The 15,502-nt window shown below is 44.5% G+C and overlaps 1 protein-coding gene across 4 annotated transcripts; it reads right to left on the reverse strand.

Annotated features, from left to right (window-relative positions):
* Positions 1–2,911: 2,911 nt before the first annotated feature.
* Positions 2,912–14,589, reverse strand: UPK1B (uroplakin 1B). 4 transcript variants are annotated; one of them, XM_069849901.1, is made up of 8 exons: positions 14,502–14,589; positions 8,780–8,859; positions 8,035–8,235; positions 6,433–6,507; positions 5,582–5,704; positions 5,104–5,283; positions 4,260–4,343; positions 2,912–3,598 (listed from the first exon to the last, which is right to left on the reverse strand). In XM_069849901.1, the coding sequence occupies exons 2-8, from the start codon at positions 8,846–8,848 to the stop codon at positions 3,548–3,550; spliced, it is 783 nt and encodes a 260-aa protein (XP_069706002.1). In that variant the 5' UTR covers positions 8,849–8,859; positions 14,502–14,589; the 3' UTR covers positions 2,912–3,547. The 4 variants fall into 4 exon arrangements, with proteins under 4 accessions (XP_069706002.1, XP_069706003.1, XP_069706001.1 ...); XM_069849902.1 differs by having other exon boundaries at positions 14,545–14,563; XM_069849900.1 differs by lacking the exon at positions 14,502–14,589 and adding an exon at positions 10,740–10,899.
* Between the last annotated feature and the right edge of the window lie 913 nt (positions 14,590–15,502).

A 15,502-nucleotide genomic window follows, 5' to 3' on the forward strand; every position in this document is an offset into this window, starting at 1 on the left:
CACTGACAGTCTGGAGCTGATTTTCACAGTGACGTGGGAAGCCAGATGCAAGCATGTAGCATAGTGGGCATTGTATGTCATAGATGAACCAGCAAGGAAAGGAGAAACAGGGACTGAGAGGATTTTTGCAAAGACATGCAGAAGAAGAAGTAGTGTGGGGAAAGTAAGAAGATGTATAAAATTATATTGGAAAAAATAGGAGCAAGGCACAAAAGACACAAAGGCAGCCACACATTGCCCTGTTTCCTGAAAGATCAAAAACCTTCAGTACTGCCAGCCACAAACTTCCAACAATGTGAAAAGCATCAGGTTTTGTTTGTGTGTGTACGGCGGCTGAGGAGCAGCTGGGGTTTGGGATTCTTGTTGGCTTGGAGGCAATGCTGCTCTGTCAAGTATGAACAGAGGATGTTTCTTGATGAGACTGACTTCTCAGAGCTGACAATATTACAATAAATTAATAATCTAAAAATGCATTTGATAACTCTGTGAGAGAATTGAAACATGCTGGTTTTGCCAGGACAGAACTGTGAATATTCACACCTACAGAGAAGAAATATAGAGCAAATCTGCAAACAAATTGCACAGCTTCCATCTGGTGATTTTTTTTCCATCATCCTGTCTCAGTCCAGCAATTTTCGTGCATCTGTGCATATTGCCTGCTCTGAAGACCACATACATCCATACTTTAAGGCAGCAATTTAAACAGCTGAGAATGACCAGGATTTCTTTACAAGCCTCAACCAACACATGAACCCATTCACCACCATGCCTGTCATGGAGTTCATTCCTCTCTCACCCTCCCTTGGCATCCCAGGTAGGGAACTTGCAGAGATTGGAATCAACCTTCAGAAGCTGAAAAACCAGAAAAAGCTGTGCAGGAATTTTCATGAGCCTGCTCAACATCATTGTGTAGATGGCACAGCCTTCTTCCTCCTTAGTTCAGGTGGATAAAGCTGGGGTTTTCTGGTCGCGTGGTGGCATGCTTGGCACTTCTGCATAGATCTACCATTGCCCAGATAATTTCTTCAGCACTGCTTTTGTTTTCGGAAAATGCAAATCATAATATGACATGTGAAGGAAAGTCTTAGGAAGCAGAGGCAAATTAGAAGAACTCAGACTTCATTGGTTTAAACTGCCATTTATGCAACAGGTCAATGGTATCATTTGCAACTGGTTGGAACAATTAAGACAGCAATAGACTATTCAAAGTAGTTTCAGTTCCTTTTCACCTGAAAAATCCTGCAGCATTTTCCCTATATTGAATGCAGTGCTATAATCGTACCACATTTAGCAGGAAGGAAGAGACCTCTGGGTGCAAAGCAAAGAATCAGGAAAGGAAGATAATATTTGAAATTACCTGCTTCTGTCGTCCTAAAGTTTTCTATAGGCCGTGTCTCCAGCCACATCTGTATGCAGAAGGACTTACTAGTCTCTAGAAAGTCCCACAGCCAGTTGTTTCACCCATCTGCAGAGCTACTTGAGTTTCAGAAATAACTAGAGGAAGAGACCTTTATACAGGTGTGCAGCTACCCACAAAGGCTGCCATGACCTGAAGAGACATTGTAGGTGTTTGGCCAAGCAAGGACAGAGGCTATGTGCCTGCACTGTCCCTCCTCCCCCATTTATCTCCCCTCTACTGTTGTAGTTGCCAGGGATTCATTGTTCATGGTAAGTAGCACAGAGTGGAGTTTTTACTATTTCTGCCTAATTTAGGCAGACACCGATTCTCTTTACATTTCTTTAGAATTACGTGTTACTGTAGCTTTCAGCAACATACACACACATACACAAAAATAATTAAAACCCAAACCCTGACTGCTTCCATACACAGCCCTTATGATCCATCCATGTCCCATGTCTTTGAGTCTTACAAGAAAGTGCTGAAGATTAAGTTCCTTATGGAAATTACTGACAGTTCATGCTCTCCAAGACAGACACAACACCACTGACCAAGTGGAGTGGCCGAACTATGTGGATTTTCCTTTCCAAAGGCACACACATACAGCAAAACCCCTCTGGGTTGCAAGGAGATGTTTCTCCTTCAAGCTGTTCACCCTCATAGCTGCCTCTTGCTCTCCCACAGTACCCCAAAAAGGGACTGTTTAGCTACAGAGCTTTTGTAGCATGGTACTTTGCATTCCAATCTGGAGGATGGGTCACAGGACTGTGTAACCTGCCTTTGCAATGCCCCAGATGTCCCAGATACAGAACTTCATAATTTCCCCTTCCCAAACACACAATCTTGAACAAGGAAAAAATTTCACTTGAATTCTTTTTTAATTGGTATTTTGGTGAATATACAAAAACCAAAGAATCAAGGCAGCTGTTAAGTGTCAGGACCTGAATCAGTAAACCTTAGGAAGAGACTTCACCTTAACATGTTCTATACAGGAGCATATTTCACACGACACATGTAACTGCTGAATTGTTCACTAGGAAAGACACCAGAAGAGTCTGGGCCAAAGTAAACAGCCTTTGTTTAACTGAGTGAGAATTGTAACTGCAGATACAAGGACTGGATTTGGTTCAGTAAGCTCCTTGCTCACATTTTTCACAAGAGTTACTCATTGCCATTATTTTCTGTTTGTTCTGCCTGATCTGGGGATTAGGAAGGGGAATACACAGGGAATGTAACCATCTACATGCAGGTAGCTGAAACAAGAAGCATAGTAACCTAGGCGTGTGGGACAGCCACATTTGCAAAGCCAACTACAGCACATGACCCCTCATATTCTGCACAAATTCCAGCCTGCAGATGTGTGAAAACTTGTGTGAAGAACATAACAGCTTTTTTGAAGGAGTCACTTGTTAATAAGAGGAGCTTTTTCTGGACTGGCATTTCTGAAGACAGGAGCGCATGCAGTAGTTTCGTCAGTGACAGGAGGTAGGCTTGAATATAGGCAGCATATTGCTGAGGAGTGAGCAACCCTTTTACTGGGCTTGACTAGCAACAGGCTTTTTATCTATGACAAGTCTTTACGGCAGACACACTGAAACTCTTGGAGAATCTGCCTTATTCTAAGGCAAGGGTTGACAGAGACCAGGAACAGAAGTTGCAAAATAAAATACATTAGAGATGTCTATAGTCTTCTCCCTTGCAGCATCCGTCTTTATTGGTCATGGGAGGTTACAATTTTGCTCACGTAGCCCTTGCTGGAGCCTTTAGCGTTATGATTTACATTCAACCTAGTTTTAGAAAAACATTTTTCTGGAGCAAGCGTATATGGACTTTTTCATTTCTTATGTCATCATAGAACAAATCAGATCACTTCTTATCTTTTGCTCCAAGGGTTTCTTGCACAGTGAAAGAAGGATTGTGCCTCTGCCAGGAGGCATTAAGGCTGCAGAACAAGGGACAATGAAGAGATAAGAAGATTCTTTCTTGTATTCATCAGCTGTGTGTGTCAAGTTTTTGCAGGGGCAGAAGTACACATGGGAGAGGTAGCGGGAAAACTTCAAATCCTCCATGACACAGGAGAATGAAGCAGGAGACAGACGAATGCGGTTTCACACAGTGCTTCAGGACAGCGCCGAGGACACTGGGCCTTCAGTATCCAATTCTGCTCCAGTAGAACATGGTACCAAGGAGGACACAGAACTGAAACAATAAGATAGTAACTAAGTTTCTCTGCTCCCCATTTCTTTTTGCCCACCTCTCCCCCAGTCCCATTTAGTCCAAGTGGCAGAAGAGAGCAACAGAAACTCTTGAAAAGCAAAGTCTGTTCAGGCAGAGGCAGCTTAAAGCTTTCTGTCTGCACAGAAGCTTCACACTGAAGAAAGAAGATAAGTGCAGCCTAACTATTAGGAATAGTTATAATAGCAATAACTATTTTACTGGATCACTCGGCTCCCTGGGGATTATCTGTCACAAAGCTGCTGAACCCTGAATACTTAAAAAACTCATACAAAGTCGTTGAAATAGAAACTGAATTATCTGTCATGACTACTGTTTCAATGATCCAATACCCTTCACAAACACGTATGTGCAAGCTGTGTTTACTGTGTTACATTGCTGAGATGGCAGCAAGCCTCAGCAGCTGGAGGGCCATCTATCTCCTCACTTGTGGAAGGCAGAATGGAGGCAAACTTGTAAATGTAGTCCTGTTAGTGGAACAGGCTAAAGTGAGATCAGTGACAAATGGTTAACTATAATCTCCAGACATTTTAAATGCGTCAGTCCTGTTGTCTGCCTCCACCCAACAGGATGTGGAATAGCAAGAAAAGAGAAAAGGAAAGAAAGGCAAATATTAAGTACTCACAGTCCAGCAGAGGATGGCAAAACCAAACCAGGCAACACCCCAGGCATGTGTATTCAATGGCCCAGAAATAGCATCATAACAACCCTGTAAGACAACCGTGAATGAATCAACACCAGCTTTGAGCTTGTACCATAAGTCGACAAGCTTATCCACTTCTGAGAGACTGAGATGGCATGCTCCTTTCATATTGCAATTTGGGTATATTTCACACGATCTCAAGGAGACAAACCAGAGCTACACAGCTTTTTGATGGCTTTCAGATAGCTTACCTGCTTCTAGCTCCAAATACAAAGTAGACTCCTCTCTGACACTTCAAGGACAGCTTCCTATGCCATCGACTTGCCAAGTATACATATATGAGTATAACCAAACACAGCTAACAGAGAGCTGACCTCCAGAATCAAGAAGCTACAGGCAAATTTCAAAGCTTGAATGCCTTCTGGAAAAGCTTATTAGTGTAGAAGTTGATGCTCATGACCCAGCGATTTGTCTGAATAGGACAAGCTGGTCTACTGAAAAGGCGAAGATAACTGCTGACTTGCTCACCCATATTTGGGCTAAGTTTGATTTAGCAATTTCCCATCTACATGTTGGAGATACCACTTCTTAGTGGTGTAATTGGGAGAGTTTTCTCAATAATTCTCACTCTATCAGGAAAGCCTTTATTGCAACCTACCCTGTAATCAGCAACACGGCCAGGACTCTATGAGCATTTCTCCTTCAGAAAGCTTTCAAACACCTGTAGCTTACAGTGAAGGAGGAAGTCTATTCCCTGTTTTCTTCCCTTCCAGCAAGGCATTTTTGACTAATGTATGTTAACTGGAAAAAGCTGGGATGATCTTACATTGCTGTTATAGTAGCCAGGGACTCCAAGCTTGCAGCCATCAAGATTGACGGGAGACCCTCGGGCATCCAACACACAGCAATTGCGTGGCCAAGGGAAATCAGCATCGTTGTGTGTAACACGGAAGGCAGATGTGTACTCCTGCCAGTCGGAGGGGCCCCGCACACCGCAGCACTGGTTCTGCAGGACAAGAGAAGGGAGAAGTCTTTATGGGCCCAGCTCACAACCCCGCACATGGCTGGACCCTATACATGGGTGGTTAGGCATTAACCACAGATTTATGGGAGAGATTTTTGAAGTGCCTGCCTTTGACAGTCTGCCATCTGATAAACAATCAAAACAGGGAGTGTGCAGGACTTTCGCTAAGGTTCAAGGCAGATGCCATCCTCTTTATTACTGAGCTGCCCCAAGGAGGACTTGAAATTCAAAGGCTGCAGAGCATTTAGTAATTAATGAGAGTTTTCAGTGTTATTATTACCTGAAGCATGAGTTTATCCCATGTCTTTGTGACCCCTTCAGACATCCATTTGTCATTGTTATTGTCTGTCTCTGACTTCTGATACCTCTCCAGCATTTGCTTCAGGAAGAGATTTGGAGTGAGCTACAGAAAAAAACAGACAAGAATGCAGGAACTATGTAAATAACTAGCTATGTAAAGCAAATATGGGGTTATTCGGGGCAGGTTTATGTGCTTGTTTCAGCACTCTGCTGGAGATCAGGAATGCTGTTTCTCCCCCAGTTTTACACTGAGGAGAGTAAAGAGTAGGATTTGAGGAGCAGTAACAACAAAGACATAGATCTTCTCTTAGGCAGCTCTACCAGATCACAGGAGATGTGCAGAAGTTATGGGTTACATTTGATATGTTGCTTGGAATTGAAGCACCTCAAGTCATCCCTGCCAGTATCTCAAATAACTTGTGTTCCCTTACTAGTAACACTGATTAGGGTAATGCTGAAGATTGTCTTCTGTATGTATGATAAATTAATCACCCTGTAGCTGAAAGACTAAACACTGTATTGATGATTCAGCTAACCCACGCTATTATTTCCTTAACTACAAGGTTGTAAGCATTTTAAAATGTTAAAAGAACAAAACTGTGTGAAAAAGAAGAAAACTATGGGAAAAGAAACAAAGTTATTTCATTGATTAGAATTATGATGTCGGAAACATTCCTCGTTGGGTCCTCTTCTAACTCAGCAGCAGTCCTTGGAGTTTACAGTGTACCACCACGCAGGGTGTTTACTAAACTAAATAGGACCGTGGTGTTCCCTAGAACTGCAATGTTTCCCAGTGTGATTGCAAAGATATATGAAGAAAGAAATACTCACAAAGTCTCGGTGGGTTGCTGCTGTGATGCAGGAAGCCATTTCAAAGGCGTAAGTGATCAGCATCAGAATAATATACTGTGGGAGACAGACAGCAGAGTTAACTCTTGGAGAAGCAGTTAAGCAGTTTTTTAAGATTAAGAATGAAACCCTTCTCAAAGGCTATCCTAGTCTCCTTAATCTCCTCCATGCCCATGAATGTTTACGTGGCCCTTCCCTGTGCTTGTTTCCATTCACAATCTGCTTTCTTGAAGGTGTATGACTGGAATTGTTCTTCATCTCACAGACAAGATTTCATCAGAACCTCATGGCATTAACACCACCCTGCCTCCATGGAAAATACCTTACTTGATAGGTTCTAGAATAACATTTGCCCTTTTAATTGTTGCGTCTTGTTGGCAACTTCTGCTTGAACCATGTCTCCTCCTTCCACTTCCACTTGCCAGTTATAAGGTTTTCAGCAAGAAGCTGCTCACTCCTAGGAGGAGAACCTATACTTTGGGGAAGGAGAAGGTGCAGTTTAGGGTGTTGCTCAGATCCTCCTGATTTCACACGGTCAGATTTCCTCAGCACTCCTACTTTTTGAGCAAAGTTCTTTCATGATAAGGGACCCTGAGAATCACCTCTCATAGTGTATTTCACTGTTTCTGTTCACTTCTCAGCACAGTCCCTTTAAGCTTTCCCATATTTCCTTCAGAATTCTTGTGCCTCTATTTGTCCCCCCACATTTTATAATGTTCTTCTCAGATTCAGGGCATTTGTTCCCTTCTTACTCCAGCTGCTGCCCTTTGTACCCTCTTCTATCTTCTAAACCACAGCCTTGGGTTTCAGCCAAGACACCGAAATTCAGAGCTAAGGGAATTCTGTTCCCTCAGCTGTTTGCTGGCAAATTTCCTGGCACAAGAGTTCAGATCTCTAAGTGTCTCCTGTTTAAAACAGGCACTCTACCATTCCACAGTAATCTGAGAGAGATGATCCCAGAGTTTTCAGCCCTACCCTTCATTAATGAAAGCACCAATTACTTTTTGTCACTGCCAACATAAAGGATTAAGTAAGAAACTGTACAGAGATTTGTTCACATCTTAACATTGTCCTTGGCTTACCCAAAGCTCTCTGTCCCCACCCCTGTAATTTATGCCTGCCTGCTGATGTCTAATGTTCTCAATTGCACCCATGTTTGGTATAGTAACACATACTAATGCCTTGTACACTACTTATCAGCCTCCAAACTGAATGGTATATGACAGCTGAAAGGCTGTAAGGGGTGGGGAGAAACAAGGATCTAAGCCACATCCCAGTTACATCTGATTGCACAAGTGCCTCTGCATTGCTTCAGGGCAAGGTCAGGGTCAAGACAATCAGCTTAAACTTCCATTGTAGCTATCACCATTAATTCCCTTAACCTGGTTCAAGAGCTTCTCATGCTCGTGTCCTCACAGGAGTCACCTTTTGGAACACCACATCCATGATCAAGAATAATATTTGGCTCCTTCTCCCCAATAATAGCTGTATTTGCTCAGTGGGTGTTTACCAAGGTGAGCAGGGGAACTATGGTGGTATTTTTTCAGTCTGGCAGCAGTAGGTAGGCAAATTTGCTACACTTACCACCAGCAGTAAGGTCCTGCTGGACTTGATGACTCCAATGATACCAAGGATAGATAAAGCAAATAGTGCAAAACCAACAAAGATGCCAATCCAGGCAGCAGCATAGATGTCATCGTTTTCTGTGGCTTCCAGCAGAGGGTAGAGACCATGGGGATCGGACACAAAGAAGATGCACTCTGCTGTCAGGGCAATGCCACACATCTGAGAAGCATAAGTTTGAGAAATCCATTAGATCAAGATTCCTCAAAGAAACAGCAGGGACATAGAATAATGGAGACTGCTTTCTTTTCATTAAACTTCCTGCCAAACAGGAGCTACTCAACTCCTCCTCTGCCCAACTCTACAATCTCTTGTATTGTGCTTTCTGCCTTCACAGAAGAACTGCAGGCAAAAATCACTCAGTCTAGACCTGAGAGGTCAGATCTAAGACTTGAGGAAGTTAAGAAAGAGTTAACAGAAGCTCACTATATGGAGGGAGGTGGCTGGAAGGATGTTGGTCAGGACCAAGAGCTGTTCCCCTAGAGGTCCTGTTGGTCTTGCAGAACAGTGCCTGATGTCCCTTGCTGCCTCCTCCCCACCCAACTGATTAGCTGGTGCAGCAGTCCTTTACCACTTGTTTTGCTTTACTGGTTTTTTGATGTGTGGACTTCACATGTAAAGAGGGATTTCACGGCTGGGAACTGCTGTTTTAAAAGGTGCCATACTGGAAGGAAGCTTTCACCCATATTTGCCCCACCACACTTACCCCAATGATCACATTTCCAAAGACTAATAGACCCTGCAAGATGTGCATGCCATCATCACTTTTTGCCATCTTCCTGCAACCTGGGGAAAATCAATGACAGTCTTCAGTTAGACCAGTACAATCGGTTTCATCAGAAATAAAAAATATCTCTGGGAACCACAGGCAGACCCTGTCTGTATGCCTCCCATCCCTTGCTTCATAGTAGTTTCAGAGGAGTAACTCCGCAGGTGTGAACCTGGTAACTCAAACTCTTCCTGATACTTGAGGTACAGATGATTTGAACCACTCTGGGGCAGCCAGTGTCTTTGGGTAGGGTTTTCATCAACAACATCTATGCAACCCTCAGCTCATGGTATTACTTTTCAACCTGACTAGAAACATCAGCTACACCTGCATGGACAAGGGACAAATTCAGTGCCTTCACCTTGTTTGTCTCAGAAAGAAGCTGGCTTTACCCCAGGGTATGCTATCCACCTAGATAGTTCTTTCATTTTTGCCAGCACTACCACAGGACCAAACTGGTAACCACGGTGCTTTAGCGGTATCCCCCCCCAACACCTACAGTGCACAGCTTGACAGCACCTTGCTAAGGTTAGCCCCATCTCCCACCCATGCTGGGAAGCAGAGCTGCCCCCCTGTCAGGTATGAGGGAGAAAGCGAGAAGCTTAGGCTGCAGCTGGCCCATGGGAGCTGGGCCAAGTAGCATTCCCACCAAATTCCTAAGCGCCATATCCTGCAGGCTGGGGCCAGGCATCCCCCATTGAATTCATCCCCTTCCAGAGAGATGCATAAAGGCACTAGTCAGAGGTGTGAGACCTCTTGGAGAAACAAGCCCAGATGCAAATGCCAACGAAGCCGTTCTTTCAAAGGAATAGAGAGCATGTGTTCATGAGAAGGGGAAAAAAACACAACCCCAAGACAGCTGCCTTTGCTAGGTGGTTAAGAAAATATAAGCCACAAAAGAAAAGCTGAATTGGGCCCAGCTTTGGCAGACAAAGAAGCTGTTGGAAAGTAAGAGCAAATAGAGCTGTCAATGAAGGGGATTTTCTTGAGGAAAAGGTCATTGTGGACTCCTTCTAAAAACACCACTTTTAGCCTCCTCATCAGCAGCCCTTTCAGAGCAGGCAGGACTTCCAGCAGGAAAATCATAATTTTCTACCACCCCTTCTGCCATGGTTTGAAGGTTAGGCATGGAAAGATCTCCAGTAGTCTCACCGTTATACCAGCAGCACAGCATGTAAGTAGTTTCACATGATAGCGTGAGTGGGGAAGGCCATTATTTCCAAGGTAAAATGCCATTTTTATTCTCAGCCAAGTGGCTGGAAGCCAGCTCAATAAACCTGAAGCTGTACAGCTCTGTACTTGAAAATGGCAGGCTCTTGAGGTCTACCTCAAGCCCTGTCTCTACCAAACTTGTTGAACAACCAGCATGCCCAGGGACCATATAAAACAGCAGATCAGATTTGGGTCTGAGCAATCTTTGACCACATATGGCCTGCTATACAACACTGCAGAGTCTGCCAAACCTGAGACAGGCACTGGTCCTTTATTCATCTGAAAGCTGTAGAGACCACTGCCTGGCTCAAGGATCTTCATGCTGTGAATTCCAGAGATTTAGAAAAGCCTTTAATTATTGCCAGCTAAGAGACATCCCAAATCAGAGAGCAGTCCAAAAAGAAAGGAAAGCTCCCCTGATCAAATACAGGCACATGAACTCCAAGTTCTACATGGAAAAGCAGATCTGCTCCAGTTGCCATGTATAGAGCAGGGTTGAGCGCGTAACATAGCTAGCGTCGTAGGTCACACCAAGTGTGATTAACAAAGTCACAACCCTCTCCTTGACACTGCGAGTAGTACTTTCTTCCTCCCTTTCTCTCCTATGGACCTTCCTGCAATGTAATCACAGCACTCACACCTTGTATGTGGGCTGTCCACCCCACACATGTGCTTGCCTCCCCACCAGCTGTCTTCTCCTCCCTGGCAGGCAGGACCTGGCTCACTCTTGCCTCTCCTTGGTCAGGTGTTCCTGCAGTCATGCCAGACACAGAAAGCAAGCATCTTGTCCTGGAGCAAGCCCATCTCCTGGGCTACAGTAGCTGGAAGGAAAGCTGGACATGGTCACCAGTTCACAGATAATAGCTGGAGAATGGCAAGCTTCTAAGCAACTAAGGGTCTCTGGTACCTTACCTAAGCTCAATGGGATTGCAGGGCAGGGGGAAGCAAAGAGATCGGGAAGAGGAAAAGGGAAGGAAGAGCCTTTATTGTAGACCTAAAAATAAACATTGTAATGATGTTACCATATTAGAATGAATTCTCCCTCTGCCTCCAAGTGATTTGCACCAAAGAAGTTAATTGCTCTCTGTCCACTTCATTCCCCTGTGCCATATATGGCAGCCCCTTGTCTGACCCCTTCTCCATTGTAGAGGATCTAATATCAGAATGACAGATGAGAGACTGGGGGGATGCTTCAAGGCTGTGACAACAGCTGGGAAGCTGGAGAGTTGACCTACCAATGCACTCCAGAGGAGAAGCCATAGGAGATCTGGGGCTTTCTACCTGCTGCCTGCTCTTCACCTCTTGGAAGTAAGCTGCATTAAGCAAGAGCAGCTTGCACAGCACTTGGCACAGGTACATGACTACAGAGGCATAAGGCAAACCTTGGCTGGCTTGCCCAAGGTGAGCTGCATCCAGGTATGACTCATGGCCACCCATGGGGTGTGACATTGGTAGGCAGTCCTCCTCCCAGCCCTCAGAAAGACAGGTGCCAACAGCTCCTGCCTGTGGACACGAATCAGTTTGAAGGTAGAGGAGCCTTCTTCACAGGCTAGTTAAAATCAGTTTTAGGACCCAAATACAGTTTCCTGGGTCTTCAGGGAAACGCTCAAGGAAACTAATGTTTCAGCTGCAACCACCGTCCAAAATTTCCACATGAGAAGGCATCCAGGTCCTGGTATTTCAGCCTTGAACTTGCATCAACCTGGTGTTCCTCAGTGTATCCCAGGCACCTTGCAATTTAGCCATGATCTGTCTACATCAGCCCCAGGTATTCAGTTATCACTACCATAGACTTTGTTCCATGCTCCGAGCAGCTTTGGAAAGGTGTCTGTTGCTCCCATTGTACCACAAAACCCTACATCCCTCCTGAAGCACATCTTTCTTCCTCTTCCTTACACCCTGGTCACAACCCAAGCTACAGCTTCTCCCCTGTCCTCTCCCCTCACACCCCAAGACACTCCTGACACTCATGGGCATCCAGCTGAGCTTCTCAGAGCCCAGGATTGGTGGCAGCTCTGCCTCCCCCTGTTCCTCCACAAGTTGCAAATGGATCTGTTATTTCCATGCTTTTGAAGCTTTCTTGACCTCTAAGAATCACAGAATCACAAAATCGTTTAGATTGGAAATGACCTTTAAGATCATTGAGTCCAACTGTAAACCTAACACTGCCAAATCCACCACTAAACCATGCCCCTAAGTGCCACATCTACACATCTTTTAAATACCTTCAAGAATAGTGACTCCACCACTTCCCCGAACAGCCTGTTCCAGTGCCTGATAACCCTTTCAGTGAAGACATTTTTCCTGATACCCAGTCTAAACCTCCCCGGCACAACTTGTGGCCATCTCCTCTCATCCTATCTCTTATTACCTGAGAGAAGAGACCAACACCCTCCCCACTATAACCTCCTTTCAGGTGGTTATAAAGAGCAATAAGGCCTCCCCTCAGCCTCCTTTTCTCTCCTCCCTTCCACTACTCACAGTGGCTCTGTGAGACCTGCAGCATAACTGTGGGAGCTGAAAATGAAGCCCCTTTCTGCAAAGGTTGGCTTCTGCCCTTGTATTTTAGGTGACAACCCTATGCAGGCTTTCAAAAGAAGCCCTGCTCACAACAGTTCCCGGTTTCAAACAGGATTCAGTCTCTGTTATGCACTGCTCACACACATTAGGCTGGTTGGTCTTTCGAAGCCTTTGAACTGTCTATAGATTAGGACAGGATTTCAGCAGTCTTATAGATGAATGACACCCTTCTTAGCCTAGACCTACTCCATCTCTAGCCTAAAAAGCCAATGGGTGGGAACTGGTTTCGCATTGCCCCATGCAGAAGTGGGGTGCATCTTGATTGCCTTGCATTTTGTGTCAGTTGTCATGGTGGAGTCACAGCACTGTGACCAAGGTATGTCCAAAAATACCTCTGTGAGCATCACTTGTTTCTACATGCTGCTCTTGGAGGTCTCTCAGCATGGGGCTGGGGCTTACAGAGACTTCGCCTCACCCCCTGCTATCCCATTTTGTTTCAGTGTCCCTGTGCAGAGCATTGCATTCTTATCCCCTGGTGTAAGGAGGCAGAGACAAGAGACACATTTGTTTTATTACTTAAGGGCTCCACACACCTTCGCCAAAGGGCTCAGAACCACTCAAGTGCAACTAAACAAACCCAGACACTCAACGGCAGAAACCTGGTCCTTGCCCATACCCTTTGGTGCAGAAGTTTGAGCACCACACCTCCTGCCCCTCACGCTCACTCAGCCCTGGCTGGAGAGCATGTCTCTACAGGCAGGAGTGAGACGCCTGGGCAGGGGCTGGGGTGCTGATGGAGGGAAGCCAGCAAGGTGGAATCGCTGCTGGAGGTGCCGTGCTCCTGCCACTGCCGTGGGAAGCCTCTGTAAGCCAAAGACCTGCTGTAGGCTCTGATACATTGAAGCCTGAAGAGCCAGACAGCAATAAACCTGCATATTTTTTTTTCAATTTGTTTTAGTGGAAAATTTAGCCCTTAAGGTGCTTAAAAAGAAGGTAGTTTCCAAGCACTTGGGACAGCCTCAGAGTTACAGAGTTTTTAAGCAAATGCAATTTAAAAAGTTATTGATGAAGCGCCTGGACTTTGCTGCAAGAAACCAAATATTTTACAAGTGTCAATTCATGATTCGTTTACTTATTTTAAATCAAACACCTCCAGCACACACAAAACCACACACTCCTCCTGCCCCCTTGGACTTTCCTCATTGCTCCACCCGCCCTGAAATGCAGCCACCTCTGACAGAGAACAGCTTGTACACCAGGAGTCAACCACACTCTGAAAAGGAAAAGCCAGCCAGTTATTTTGTGCTGCCAAAAGAGAAAAAAATAAAGCTAAAAAAATAAAAGCTCAGCATCAAGCAAGGGTCAGAGACTAATTAAGTTTCCTTTCAAGAGAGACTGTGATGAAATTAAGCCTGTGTGAACAGTGGAGTGGCTGGTAAGTCATCATCAGGCATAATTGCTTAGGAAATAGAGCTAGGAGGTAGGTTTTTCCTCTCTCCCTCATTAGTTCAGCACGGCCAAAACAAGAGGATTTGGGGGGTTTTCGGCCTTCCTATTTTCTCAAGTGAAAGGAAATTACAGGATTCATCTTTCTCTGCTACAATTTTTCTTTTTCTTTTTTTTTTCAGTTAGATGTATTTGCAACAGATTTAATTTTCCCATTCACTTCTGCCCAGTCTTTAAGAGAAAAAATACGAAACAAATTAAGACAGCCATAGAGAAGACACAGCCGGCGGCAAGAAAAATGAAATACTTAATAATCTTCCACAGTTAACCTTATCCAGGTACCAGACTCCCACATACTAAACACAGCCCAGGGGATCAAAATAAAAACCATTAAACATAAAAGCCTACTTTACTCCTAGCAGACACTTATCATTCACATGCCTCATTAAGAGGAAGACGATGGTTGAAATAAGGCACTCACCCCTCCCTTCTCGTGATGCTTCCCAGCAGAAATCCTGACCCACGTGAAAAGCTGAAAAAGCCTCTTTCTCCCAACTCTGCTGGGCTTTAAAGAGTCCAGGTTGCTTGAAGAGAATGCCGTGTGATTGGTAGGGTGCCCATCACATGAGGAAAACTTTTTTTCTGGTCAAACCTGTTCCCCGGTCCTCCTGGGAGCAGAGGGTGTCTCTGTGATCTTAGACCGTGTTGGAATGTGGTTGTGCTGAAAACACAAAGCTTTAAAGAATTTCTATTTTTATAATCTCAAAAGGGTGGACAAATGACTCACTTGTAGGAGATATTTGAACTTTAAAGAGGATGAGCAAGTTGGAAGGACATAAATATAAATATTAGGATTGCTGGACTGCTATTTGAACATGGGCATAAGAAGAATGTACTGACTAGAAGAAGAGAGTAAATGAATTTGAATGCTTTTATTTAATTACATTGCATGGGGAAAATCCAGTGGTTTGGGTTGGATCCATTTTCATTTTATTTAGCTTGGGATTTTTTTTGGAAACAGAAGTGTAGGTGTTGGCTGATCTGAAAGACACTGTGGATCATATGAAAAATTGCAATACCATTTGCAACACCAAATTTGCAATACCATTGCAGGCCTATTGAAATACCATTGCATTTCCTTAGGTGCTCTGAACTTTTAACACATCCAGTCTTATTGAGATTGAGCAAAGTCAAGCACAGACGTATGCATTAATTGGCCTGTCATGAACTGAGAGGGACTGAGGCTGAGGATCATAGAAGAAAAGGCATGACTTTCACCTTCCTCTCCCTCACCCACTCCAATACAAGCCTGCCAAAAGTCATGATTTCCATTACTGGAGTCTTGAGCGAGTCTCTGGCAAAAGCACAAGTCCTTATGCTTGATGTTCTTCATCTGCTGGTGTAAAAATCAGCCAAATGAATAATGAGCTTGGAAAGGGTGATGGGAGCTTCCTGTTTTTAAAGCCCTTCACGAGACAAAAG

Source organism: Phaenicophaeus curvirostris, chromosome 1 (genome assembly GCF_032191515.1).
Source record: "Phaenicophaeus curvirostris isolate KB17595 chromosome 1, BPBGC_Pcur_1.0, whole genome shotgun sequence".
NCBI classification, from domain to species: Eukaryota; Metazoa; Chordata; class Aves; order Cuculiformes; family Cuculidae; genus Phaenicophaeus; species Phaenicophaeus curvirostris.

Excerpts from the sequence above, each read along its gene's own strand:
- UPK1B (XM_069849899.1), bottom strand. The coding sequence starts at position 10,815 with ATGACTGCAGGAACACCTGACCAAGGAGAGGCAAGAGTGAGCCAGGTC. Across the intron at positions 8,236-8,779 it reads TTGGAAATGTGATCATTGGG|ATGTGTGGCATTGCCCTGAC; the intron begins GTAAGTGTGGTG and ends TATGCTTCTCAG. Across the intron at positions 5,705-6,432 it reads CAGCAACCCACCGAGACTTT|CTCACTCCAAATCTCTTCCT; the intron begins GTGAGTATTTCT and ends TTTTTTCTGTAG.